This window comes from Cervus elaphus, chromosome X (genome assembly GCF_910594005.1).
Source record: "Cervus elaphus chromosome X, mCerEla1.1, whole genome shotgun sequence".
Classification (NCBI taxonomy): domain Eukaryota; kingdom Metazoa; phylum Chordata; class Mammalia; order Artiodactyla; family Cervidae; genus Cervus; species Cervus elaphus.
The window spans coordinates 113,748,054-113,761,182 of record NC_057848.1 but is presented as its reverse complement, the minus strand read 5'-3'; the positions used below and the strand labels follow the sequence as shown (position 1 = coordinate 113,761,182).

General features: G+C 36.8%; 1 protein-coding gene across 7 annotated transcripts in view; it reads right to left on the bottom strand.

Annotated features, from left to right (window-relative positions):
- Positions 1-13,129, bottom strand: part of OPHN1 (oligophrenin 1) — a 630,229-nt gene that overhangs the window by 443,350 nt on the left and 173,750 nt on the right. For all 7 annotated transcript variants that reach the window (XM_043895949.1, XM_043895948.1, XM_043895943.1 and 4 more), the window contains exon 3: positions 5,716-5,811. In XM_043895949.1, the coding sequence (XP_043751884.1) occupies positions 5,716-5,811 (96 nt within the window). The remainder of the gene's footprint in view (positions 1-5,715; positions 5,812-13,129) is intronic.

Here is a 13,129-nt window from a genome sequence, read left to right as displayed (position 1 = left end):
GGGCAACCCACACTGTGGCTCCCTACAGTGGCCTCACCAACGCTTGGGTTCTCTCTCTGGAGGAGTTATGTGGTGCGGGGGTGGGATGTATATTGCACCCTCAGTATTCTGCAAAATGGCCCCATGCCTATCCCTATGGCTCCCTGGGTATTGGCTTTGTCCTTTGAAATCTAGGTGGATGAAGCCCTGCACCACCAGAGCCTATATACTCTTAGGCTGTGGTAGGAGTGGCAGTCCTGATGGTCTCTGAATCACCTTCAGAGTCCTTCTTCCCTTGTTTTGAAGAATAGTGCAGGCTCACTTTCCTCAGTGGACTGGACTTATAGGACCTAAGAAGTTTTCCTCCATGTTTTCCTGTTTCCCTTATTTCCTTTCATCCTAGCTGGAACCATTTCTGCTGGGATAATTCCATCCCCATCCTAGTTTTTGTTGAAATGGTTGATTAAATCCATTGTTCACACCCACAATAATCTCCTTATCAAATGATATGTCTACCACTAGTGCCAGCTAGAGGAACCAGAGATCAAATTGCCAACATACGTTGTATCATCAAAAAAGCAAAAGAGTTCCAAAAAAATATCTACTTTTACTTTATTGGCTACGCCAAAGTCTTTGACTGTGTGTATCACAACAAATTATGGAAAATTCTTAAAGAGATGGGAATACCAGAACACCTGACCTGCCTCCTGAGAAATCTGCATCCAGGTCAAGAAGCAACAGTTAGCAATGGACATGGAACAACAGACTGCTTCCAAATTGAGAAAGGAGTACATCAAGGCTGTATATTGTCACCCGGCTTACTTAACTTACATGCAGAGTACGTCATGAGACATGCTGGGCTGGAGGAAGCACAAATTGAAATCAAGATTGCCGGGAGAAATATCAATAACCTCAGATATGCAGATGACACCACTTTATGACAGAATGTGAAGAAGAACTAAAGGACCTCTTGATGAAAATGATAGAGGAGAGTGAAAGTTCAGTTCAGTCGCTCAGTTGTGTCCAACTCCTTGCGATCCCATCGATTGCAGCACACTAGGCTTCCCTGTCCATCACCAACTCCCAGAGTTTACTCAAACTCATGTCCATTGAGTCACTGATGCCATCCAAACATCTCATCCTCTGTCATCCCCGCCCCTCCCACCTTCAATCTTTCCCAGCATCAGGGTCTTTTCAAATGAGTCAGTTCTTCGCATCAGGTGACCAAAGTATTGGAGACTCAACATTCAGAAAACTAAGATCATGGCATCCAGTCCCATCATTTCAAGGCAAATAGATAGGGAAAAATGGAAACAGTGACAGACTTTATTTTCTTGGGCTCCAAAATCACTGCAGATGGTGATTGCAGCCATGAAATTAAAAGACGTTTGCTCCTTGGAAGAAAAGCTATGACCAACCTAGACTGCATATTAAAAAGCTGAGACATTACTTTGACAACAAGGGTCCATCTAGTCAAAGCTATGGTTTTTCCAGTAGTCATGTATGGATGTGAGAATTGGACTATAAAGAAAGCTGAGCGTCAAAGAACTTATGCTTTAGAACTGTGGTGTTGGAAAAGACTCTTGAGAGTCACTTGGACTGTAAGGACAGTTCATCCTAAAGGAAAGCAGTCCTGAATATTCATTGGAAGGACTGATGCTGAATCTGAAACTCCAATACTTTGGCCACCTGATGTGAAGAACTTACTCATTGGAAAAGACCCTGATGCTGGGAAAGATTGAAGGCAGGAGGAGAAGGGGACAACAGAGGATGAGATCATTGTATGGCATCACCAACTCGATGGACATGAGTTGGAGTAAGCCCCGGGAGTTGGTGATGGACAGGGAGGCCTGGTATGCTGCAGTCCATGGGGTCCCAAAGAGTCAGACACGACTGACTGACTGAACTGGACTGAACTGCACTGAACCATGTGTATGTGTGCTCAGTTAGTTGCTCAGTGGTGTCAAACTTTTTGTGACCCCATGAACTGTAGCCCTCCAGGCTCCTCTGTTTATTTAATTTTCCAGGCAAGAATATTGGAGTGAGATGCCATTTTCTACCCCATGGAATCTTCCTGACTCAAGGATCAAACCCAGGACTCTTGCATTGACAGGCAGATTCTTTACCACTGCACAACCTGGGAAGTGCAATAGTGCTTTATTCCAAATAAACTTCCTCATTTTTTGTAATATGGACAAATCTTTAAGCTATGGTTACTTTCTGCTTAAAAATTTTACCTTCTCTTCATTTCTTTCCTCTCACATTTTAGTATAAGTAGCCAGGGGAAACCGAACCTCTCTTTTAGCACTTGTTTAGAAATTGCACAAGCCAAATGTTTGGTTTCATTGCTTACAAGTTTTGCCTTTCACAGAACACTAGAAAACAAACAATGTAGCCTAGTATTTGCCTCTTTATAACAAGCATCAACTTTTCTCCATTGTCCAATAACATGTTCCTCATTTTTGTCTGAGACTTCATCAAAACAGACTCTACTATCTATATTCTACCAATATTTCATGCATGATTACTTAGGTATTCTCTAAGAATATTGACTTAGGTATTCTCTAAGAATATTGAAGCTTTCTCTACCCTCTCTCTTCTTTCAGAGTTCTCTCCAGAATCACCTTTAAAATTCTATTCACAGCAATCTAGGCTTTCTATATCATGCACCTCAAAACTTTCCCAGCCTCTGTCCATTATCCAGTTCCAAAGTCACTTCCACATTTTCAGGTATTCATTATAGCAGCACCCTCCAAATCTCAGTATAAATTCCTGTTTGTTTGTTTGTTTGTTTGTTTAGTTCAGGATGCTATAGGAAAATACCATAGACTGGGTGGGCTTATTTATTTCACACAGTTCTGGAGGTTAGAATTCTGAGATCAAAGTCAGCTTCTCATGAGCATTCTCTTCCAGGCTGCAGACTACCAACTTCTCACTGTATCCTCACATGATGGAAATTGGGTGAGAAAGTGCTCTGGAATCTGTTTTCTTTTCCCTCTGTCTTTTTTAAAAAAAGAATTAATTGAAGGATAATTGCTTTACAGAATTTTGTGGTTTTCTGTCATATATCAACAAGAATCAGCCATCTGTACACCCATGTCCCCTCCCTCCCGAAACCTCCCTCCTATTTCCCTCCCCATCCTACCCTCCTAGATTGTCACAGAGATAAGGATACTAATACCACTCATGACGGCTTCACCTTCATGACCTAATTAACTCCCAAAGAACCCACCTCCTACTACTGTCACATTGGAGGTTAGAATTTCAACATATGAATTTGTGGAGATAGAAAAACATTCAGTTCATTAAAAAGTATAAAGTAATCAAACCTTATATTAATAACAATGATTAAATAGCTAACATTTATTTAGACACTGTGAACACTTGGCATTGATTACCTCACTCCCATTTTACAGATGAGAAATATTACACTCATAGAGGTGAAGTTACTTGCCAAGATTACATAGCTAATACGTCAAGAAACTACAGTTCAAACTTGGGCTATCTAACCCTCACGATATTAACCTTTAAATAAGCCATGCCCTCAGACCAATATAGATATGCAGAAGCAGAATGAAGTGGCATGAGTAAAGAAATCATCAAATACAAATGTCTGCCTCACTAGTTATACTGCCACATTTATCCAAAATATTAGTCATCAACCTCATAAAAATATTCATTGCAGTGTTATTTATAATCATGAAAAATTAGAAATAAGCCAAATTTCTAACAATAGTTGAACAGCATGTAAAGTATAGCTCCTGTAATAATGAATCTCAAATGCATCCATTACTCATTCATTCAACAAACATGTATTGAGTAAATAACTATATGCTAGGTAATCCTCTACATGCTAGGGAAATACAAATGAACAAAACAATGTCCTTGTCCCACACTCCCATGAAGCATTCAAAGATTTTTAAATGATATGAGAAAATGCTTGATGAAATGCTAGGTTAAAATTAGATAAAATTATGTATTTAGTATGAATTAAATTATATCCACACAAAACAGTTCTATGTTGGAATACCTTTAATTTCCTATTTTATACACTTATATATTATTCATACTTACTGCACAAGCATCTAATATAATAATAATACATTTTTATATTTTATTTCTTGGGCTCATACACATAATTATTTCAGTGACATTAGATCATTCATAATAGTTCTGTGCTCTCATCTAGCAAATGCTTTACACTAACTCTTTAACTCAATTGTTACAAAACTTTTTTTAAATGGCCAGACAGCAAATATTTGAGGCTCTGAAAACCATGTAGTCTCTGCAAATACTACTCAATGCTGTTATAATACAAAACCACCCATAGACAATATTTAACTGTGTTTCAGTTAAGTCTGTGGGCCATATTCTCCCCCATGGACTGTAGCCCACCAGGCTCTTATGTCCATGGGATTTTCCAGTATTCTAGTAAGAATACTAGACTAGGTTGCCATTTCCTTCTCCAAGGGATCTTCCTGACCCAGGGATTGAACCTGCATCTCCTATGATGGCAGTCTCCTGCACTGCAGGCAGATTCTTTACAGATTCTTTATCAGGGAAGACTTATACTTTGCTGATACTACTTAACTTCATAACTGACACAAACACAAAGCTCTTTCTATTTCCACTATTCAATTTCCTAATTATAACATCTTTGAGAGATACATATTAACCACATTTTACAGAGGAGAACACTAAGGCAAGTTGTTAAATTCAGTTCCCAAGGGAGATATCAAATCCCCTGTTGCCTGAAAAGTATACATACATAAATGCTAATATTAAACTTTCTAGGGGATTTGTTCCTTAGAAGAACCTTATTCTGAAATATTTTGGAAAATAAACCAAAAAATTAATTTTCATTCTTCACCGAAAAATATCTATTTTCATGTGTTTTGCTCAGTCATATCCAATGTTTTGCGACCCCATGAACTGTAGCCCACCAGGTTCCTCTGTCCATGGCATTTTTCAGGCAAGAATACTGGAATGGTTTACCATTTCCTTCTTCAGAGGATATTCTTGATTCAGGGATCAAACCTGCATCTCCTGCATTGGCAAGTGGATTCTTTACCACTGCGCCATCTGGGAAACCCCATTTTCATGTTTTAGACTTTTTTAAAGAAAAATTCCCCTGCAGACTGAGTCAAAGATCTAAATGGAGGCTTAAGGGATTTTTTTTTAATATATTTTATTTATTTATTTATTTTTGGTTGTGCTAGGTCTTTCTGTGTATGTGCTTTCTCTCATTGTGGTGAGCAGGGGCTATTCTTCATTGTGGTACATGGGCTTCTCATTGTGGGGGTTTCTCTTGTTGTGGCGCACAGGTTCTAGGAGCACAGGCTTCAGTAGGTACAGCACATGGGCTCAGTAGTTGTGGCTCACAGGCTCTAGAATGTGGGCTCAGTAGTCGTGGCACATGGCCCTGTTGCTCCAAGGCTTGTGGAATCTTCTGGGACCAGGGATCAAACCCATATTCCCTGCATTGGCAGGCAGATTCTTATCCACTGTACCACCAGGGAAGTCCAAAGGGATATCTTTTGATTGATTTTGTATGAGGAGGAAATAGGACTAGGAGGGAATGTTTCTTTATGTTTCTTGAGCAGTCTCCCAGGAACTTGGGACAACAGGTGACAAAGGCGGGTAAAAGATGCCCAAGTTCTCTATATTCACCAAGGAGGCTGTTTTTTCTCAGACCTGCTTTGAGAGTCACATGGCCACAAACAGCTGAAGACTTACCAATGTTAATCTCGTCATCAGTCAGAGTATCTCCAATGAAATCAAACTGAAAGGACTGCAATGTCTGAGAAAATTTCTGAACAGCAGAGGAATAATCTGCAAAGGAAGGGAAATGGGAGAAATGGTCAACGCTGCAGCCTTTTGCCTGATTTCCTCATCTCTGTTAGGACAGACAGGAGAAAAACAAAGGGAAGTGCTCCCAGCAAGTAGCAAATTGCATTGGAAGATGTTAAAGAAAAGATCAGACCTTCCACGGAAGATTTGAGCAACTAAAATCACACATTAAAGATGAAGTAGGGCAGCTTAGTGAAGTCCTCCATTTAAGTTATTGGACAATGCTTTATCCTCAGTCCCTGTCCTGTGTGACCTGTGAGACCTAAAGCTGCTTAGTTCTACTCTTAAGAGTCTCCTTAAGCTTTTTTGAGTGCCTATTATGAACAATGGACTAGATACTTTCTCAAGTCTACTAAACAAATATTCACAGTCATTTTACAAAGAAAAAAAATAGCTCCAGGCTCCAGAGCTAGCTGGGAGAGCTGGAACTAGAAGCCTAGTGGTCTGTCTGCCTTTCTGGGGCCTTTCCTATGACCACATAAACAACACTTTAACATTTTACACATTAACCAGATGGCAGCTTTGGTGAAGGTACTATCTGGCAGAAACACAAATTTAACTTCCTCACTGAGTATTTACTAAGGGATCTAAAATAAGGAAATAGTTGATGAAAAATTGAGGGTGGTATGTCAGACATATGTATGTGACTTTTGGTCAATGATTTTAAATTTCATTATATAAAGGTTTACTGATGATGTAAAATTAAACACAATTAGCTACCATTATGACAAATTATCCTTATTGACAATTTTAAAATATGACCTTCACCAAGATCTCCAGTCAAACCTCCAACTTTGTTACTCTAAGAGTGGTTCTCAGGCCACCAGTATCATCATCATTTGGGAGCTTAATGGAAATACACATTCCCAGGTAACACCCCAGACTTGCTGAATCAGAAACTGCATTTTTATATAATCCCTAGGGGATTCACATGCTCTTTAGAGTGTGAAGAACACTGCTCTCACCAACTAAAGTAACACATTAAGATCATATTCTAGGAAATATCAAGCTTCTTATAATTTTTGTCCCCCCTTTCCTATTTCTTCTTTGACTCCTTAGTTTCACCATTCCCCAACTTCTTATCTATCAGATATACAAACTACAGAAAGTTTTTGCTTTCACCCTAACAGAAAGAGAGACAATACAAACAACAGTACCTATCCCTTTCAGTGAAAATCTATCATGGTTAGACTATCATGGTTAAACCCAATAAAACATGCTCAAGCATTTGTCTGGAACAGATAAACCTGCAAAGAGTTTTATTATCTTGTCTATGTCCTGTTTTCAGAAGTTCTTATTTTCATTATTTAGAACCTTGATCCTTTGAACACATCAATGGCAGTAATAATAATAAAAAAAAATACTTCACAGAGATTGGAGACTGCAGACGGGTTACCATGCCTTTTAAAATTTCCACATTTTAGAATCACATTTCCACTTCAAATCTAGGCCACATAAATATGAGAGGAGTATGAATACACTGCCTTCCACATTTCATCAGCAAAGAGAAAACAAAACTGGTTCCATATGTGAAAACCTTTTCTTTGGCCGCTTTGGCCAGCAGCAAAAAAAAAAAAAAAAAGCAACCCCAGAAGTTCCCATGCACTCTGCTTGACTCTGGGAAATTAAATATAACATTCATTACATTGCTGTTTCACAAATACCAGGATTTCATAAATTGAACTAAGATAAGTACAGTTATAAATGACTTCTCATTTAGAATTATATGAACATTTCAGAAACCACAAATATTATAATTTTCAACATTTACAGTATTTTGTAAGTAAAGGCATGGAGTGAGAAAGGAGTTACATTCATTCCCCTTTTCATTATTTGCATTAACACTCTTCTCCAGATTTCTGGGACTTCAAAACATTACCCTTACATCTGCACAGAGCTTGAAAATGTTTATGAAAGGCTTTGCACAAATACCTTTCATTTACCCTCCCCAAGTATCTAAAGATTGGTATTACCATCCTCACCTTATAAACAAACCCAGAAAATGAGACAATGCAGCAAGTCACATGCACAAAAATACAAACATAAATTAACAGCTCTTCATGAAAACAGTGTCTCATTTATTTGGCCTCTGTACTGAAGGAAGTGCCAGGAAAGACTCATATATTTTAGATAAAAGTGTTGGGAAATTTCCTGGCTACAAAGAATCAACAGATAACCTAGAAAGGCTTGTCATGGAAAGGACATTTATTTTCTTATCGTTCTAAAGTTCACTGTGTCACTGCAAACCATGTAAGCTCACCCTTATATCCTCCCTGATATTTCCCCATCCCCACCCACAAAGCCACTCTCATAATTTTTCAAACTATCTTTGTCAGTTCTCTCTCCATCAACTACTTATTTATTCATGTGTTTTCTATAATGTTTTCCCCTCATCTTTTTCTAATTCATTTAGGAATGTAGTTGAATAGTGCCTATGAGGCAACTGAAGTTTTGTGGGAATGAGGTAGTACATAAATGGGATTGATTAGTTAATAATTAATTCATGTTACACTGATTACAACTTGTTTATCACTATACTTTTCTACAGAATTATACAGAATATCTTCTTTTATATCTAACTTGTTTAAGTCTGCACAATGTCTTGGTAATTTATTAATCAGTAATTCATTCTTTTTGTTGCTAACTCATATCACATTGTATAAATATACCATAGTTCATTCGTTCACCTATTCAGGGACATTTGCAATGTTTCTAGCTTTTCATTATTGTGAATAAAAACTGTTATAAATGCTCATGTAAAAGTCTTTCTGGTTCATATGCTTTCACTTCTCCCAAGGAGCGCACTCTAGGAGCACAATGAATGCTTAATTGGTAAGTGCCTATTAATTAAACTATACAAGAAAAGATCAAACTGTCTTCAAAAACAACTGTACCATTTTGTATTCCTATTAACAACATATGAGAATTTCAGTTGATCCACATACTTTCCAGCATCTAGTTACTTCTGCATTTTAATTTCAGCTATTCTAATGGGTATATAGTGGTATTTACCAAGTTTTACTTTGCATTTTCCTGATGACTAATGGTGCTGAGTATCTTATCATGTACTTATTGAGCATTTGTCATATTTTTTTCATGAAGGGTCTGTTCAAACTTGTGCCTGTTTTATAATTATGTTTCTTATTTTATTATTGAGCTATAAAATTTCTTTATATATTCTGGATATAAGTTTTTTGTACACACACACACACACACACATATATATATCAGATACTATCTAAATTAACTCATGTTTTAACAATCTGAGGGCTGTCTATTGAAGAAAAATGAGTAAATTTTGATTTAAAAAACAAGTGAACTTTTTGGTATATAAAGTTACCCTAATCAAATCACCTTCTTTCCAGCTCTGTAATAACCACTGAAAACCAACAGCCTCATAACTATAGTAGCTATGAAATCAACAGTTTTACAAGCCACTGGAGAAGGCAGAAGGGTGTCAGAGGTTCACAAGGCCCCACTCTCAGAAAATTATCACTATTTGTCCAGTTTGACAGGTATAGAAAGCTCCATTCTTAGAGTTTATCTTTGCTTGGCTTAATCCAAAGTTTATTCTCTGTAAACAATGCTGCCATTGGAGTATTTATCAAAAACAATCATCCGAAATTGTTTAAGACTATGGTGACCTAGGGCAATGTACAAATTGGAGTGATAAAGAGATGGACCAAAACACTTAGTTAAATAAGTGGGGGTGGGGGTAACAGATTAGAGAATGACATGTCCAAAGGGGTCTTTACAAAGATGCAAATTCTTTCTAGAAATCTAGAAAGACACATTTATGCAAAGAAAAATATGCACACTCTGGGTTGTGTGTTTGCCCATGAAAGAATTCTCTTTCTCTTCTGCCTGAATTTGAGGCCCTATATAAGCAGGAAGAGAGTGGTAAGGCAGAGTTGTAAATTTACTGGCTGAATATTTAAGAAATGCCTCAACACATACAGAAAGCCCTTCAGCAAAGCCTGGAGACTTACAGGTTCAAATTATTTCATAAATTCACTGCCTAAACATTAGCTAAACATTAAGCTAACCTATCAAAGGCTTCAATGGCTTTGCACAACAAAAACTACAGACTTTAAGATAGAATTAGTCTAGGAGTTCAAAACACAAACAAACAACAACAGTCACTTACAACAAACCCTGGGGATTGGGATATGATCTAACTTTCAGAGTTGTCACACTATATTACTTTAAATGTATCCTTTCCAACACAAAATTTAGACACACAGAGAACACTGACCTGTACTTAAGGAAAATAATGTTATCAAGAGAAATTATCTATGAGGAAGCCCAGACATTGGACTTACTAAAAATAAAGAATTTAAATTAGCTATTTTAAATATATTCAAAGAATTAAAGGAAACCATCCCTAAATACTTAAAGGAAAGAATGAGAATGATGTGTCAGCAAACAGACAATATCAATAGAGAGTTGGAGATAATTTTATAAGAACTAATTACAATTTCTGTACCTAAAAAGTACAATAACTGAAATAAAAATTTTACTACAAAGGCTCAAGATTTGAGCTGAAGAGTCAATGAACTTGAAGACAGGTCAAGTGAGATAACCCAGTTTATGGAAACTGGGGGAAGGAAAAGAAAATGAAGAAAAATCAGCAAAGCCTCGGAGACCTGTGTAACACCAACCAGCATGACACTACATACATAGTATGAATCCCAGCAGAGGAGAGAGAGAAAGGGAGAGAAAGAACATTTGCCACATTTGATGAAAAATATTAATCTGTATTCCCAACAAGCTCACCACATTTGAAGGAAGATGAACTCAAAGATATACACATCTAGAAACATCACAGCCAAACTACTGAAAGAGGAAGAAAGGGAAGTTTAAAAAGAATCAAGAAAAAATGACTTATCATGCACAAGAAAGAGCCTCCATAAGACTAAGAGCTGACTTTTCATCAAAAATTATGAAGGCTCCCAAAGAGTGAAGTGACATAATCAAAGTTCTGGGGGGAAAAAAACTATCAAAAAATATTCTATATCTACCAGAATTAACCTTCAAAAATTAAGAGAAAATTAAGATATTCCCAAAGTAACAAATACTGAAAGAATCTATTGCAAGCAAAAGAGCCTTACAATAAATGTTAATGGGAGTCTTCCAGGTGAAAATCAAAGAACACTAAACAGTAATTTGATCCATATGAAGCAATAAATGGCACCAGGAAAGGAAATATATGAAAATAAAGAAGACAGAGTAAATGCATTTTGTCTGTAACTGTTGTCTTTTTGTGTATGAATCAAAATAAAACTGTGTATAGCAATAATTATAAAACAATGTTGAAGTAATTACAATGTATAAATTGCAATTTATATGAAAATACTAGTACAAAAGAAAAAGAAGATAACATAGCTATTTTGGAGAAAAGTTTTTATAGAATAAAGAATTAGTATTTATCAATACTACATTGTTAAGATAGCAATTGTATATCCCAGGACAACCCATAAGTAAACAGCTGAAAATATATAGTATAATAAACAACAAACTAACTAAAATAGTGTACTAGGAATTTTTTTTTCCACAAAAAAAGACAATAGTGAAAGAATAGAAGAATAAGAAACGTATAGCAAAAATAAGTAGCAAATGGAAGATGTAAATCCCACCTTGTCAATATTAAATTAAACATGAATGTAGTAAAAATTCCAAATTCAGGAAGTGGTAAAATGGATTTATAAATTAAAAATACAGTGATCCAGAATTTATGGGATGCAGCAGAAGCACTGCTAAGAGGGAAGTTTATAACAATACAAGCTCACGTCAGGAAACAAGAAAAATCTCAAATAAACAATCTAAAGTTACACCTAAAGGAATAAGAAAAAAAGAACAAACAAATCTCAGAGCTAGGAGAAGGAACAAAATCATGAAAAAATTAGAGCAGACATAAATGAAACAAAGACTGCATTTACTTTTCAATTTGGATAAAACTCAAGAAGCTAAGTTTCATTATGACTCAAAACCTGATAGATGCAATCCTACTTCTTAAAGAGAAGAGGAACTAAAGAGCCTCTTGATGAAGGTGAAAGAGGAGAGTGAAAAAGCTGACATAAAACTCAACATTTAAAAAACTAAGATCATGGCGTCTGGTCCCATCACCTCATGGCAAATAGATGGGGAAACAATGAAAACAGTAACAGACTTTATTTTCTTGGGCTCCAAAATCACTGCAGATGGTGACTGCAGCCATGAAATTAAAAGATGCTTGCTCCTTAGAAGAAAAGCTATGACAAACCTAGACAGAATATTAAAAGCAGAGACATCACAAAGGTCCATATATTCAAAGCTCTGGTTTCTCCAGTAGTCATGTATGGATGTGAGATTTGGACCACAAAGAAGACTGAGCACTGAAGAATTGATGCTTTTGAATTGTGGTGCTAGAGAAGACTCTTGAGAGTCCCTTGAACAGCAAGATCAAACCAGTCATTCCTAAAGGAAATCAACCCTGAATATTCATTGGAAGGATTGATGCTGAAGCTGAAGCTCCAATACTTTGGCCACTGGATGTGAAGAGTCAACTCACTGGATGTGAAGAGTCAACTCACTGGAAAAGACCCTGATGCTGGGAAAGATTGAGGGCAAGAGAAGAAGGGGGCAACAGAGGATGAGATGGTTTGATGGCATCATCAATTCAGTGGACATGAGTTTGCACAAACTCTGGGAGATAGTCGAGGACAGGGAAGCCTGGTGTGCTGCAGTCCCCAGGGTCACAAGGAGTCAAGACAGTACTGAGCAACTGAACTACATCAAAAACAAGCATAATAAACAATGGAATGCCCAAGGGATTGCCAGGCTTGGTGAATTTGGCTGCTTTCGAAAAAGCAGTTGTTCTCTTAATATATGCCTCCCTTTACGCTTACAAATTTAATAGCTTAAATGAATCCTCCTATTAACATCTGTTAGTGCTGTGTAGTTTTCCAAAGCATTATGAGGTAGTGGAAAGGTCACTAAGACTGGAATTCTAAATCTTGGCTCTGGAATTAATCAGTTTTGCGAGTTTGGGCAAGTAACTTCACATCTCTGGGCCTTGATTTTAAAAAATCCTCACTACCTAATAGTTACTGTGATTTGCTTTCGGTTTATACATAACACTGTAATATCATCTATTTCAGAGAGTTATTGTGGAGATTAAGATGTCATAGCATAAAAACTAGAAATCACTTTATAAATGCAATTCTTTTTATTTTAAAATTGGGCTACAATTGCTAATATTAAGACAGCTATGAACATCTACTTAAAACATTTACTCTTGTCTTGTAAAAATTAAAGTCGA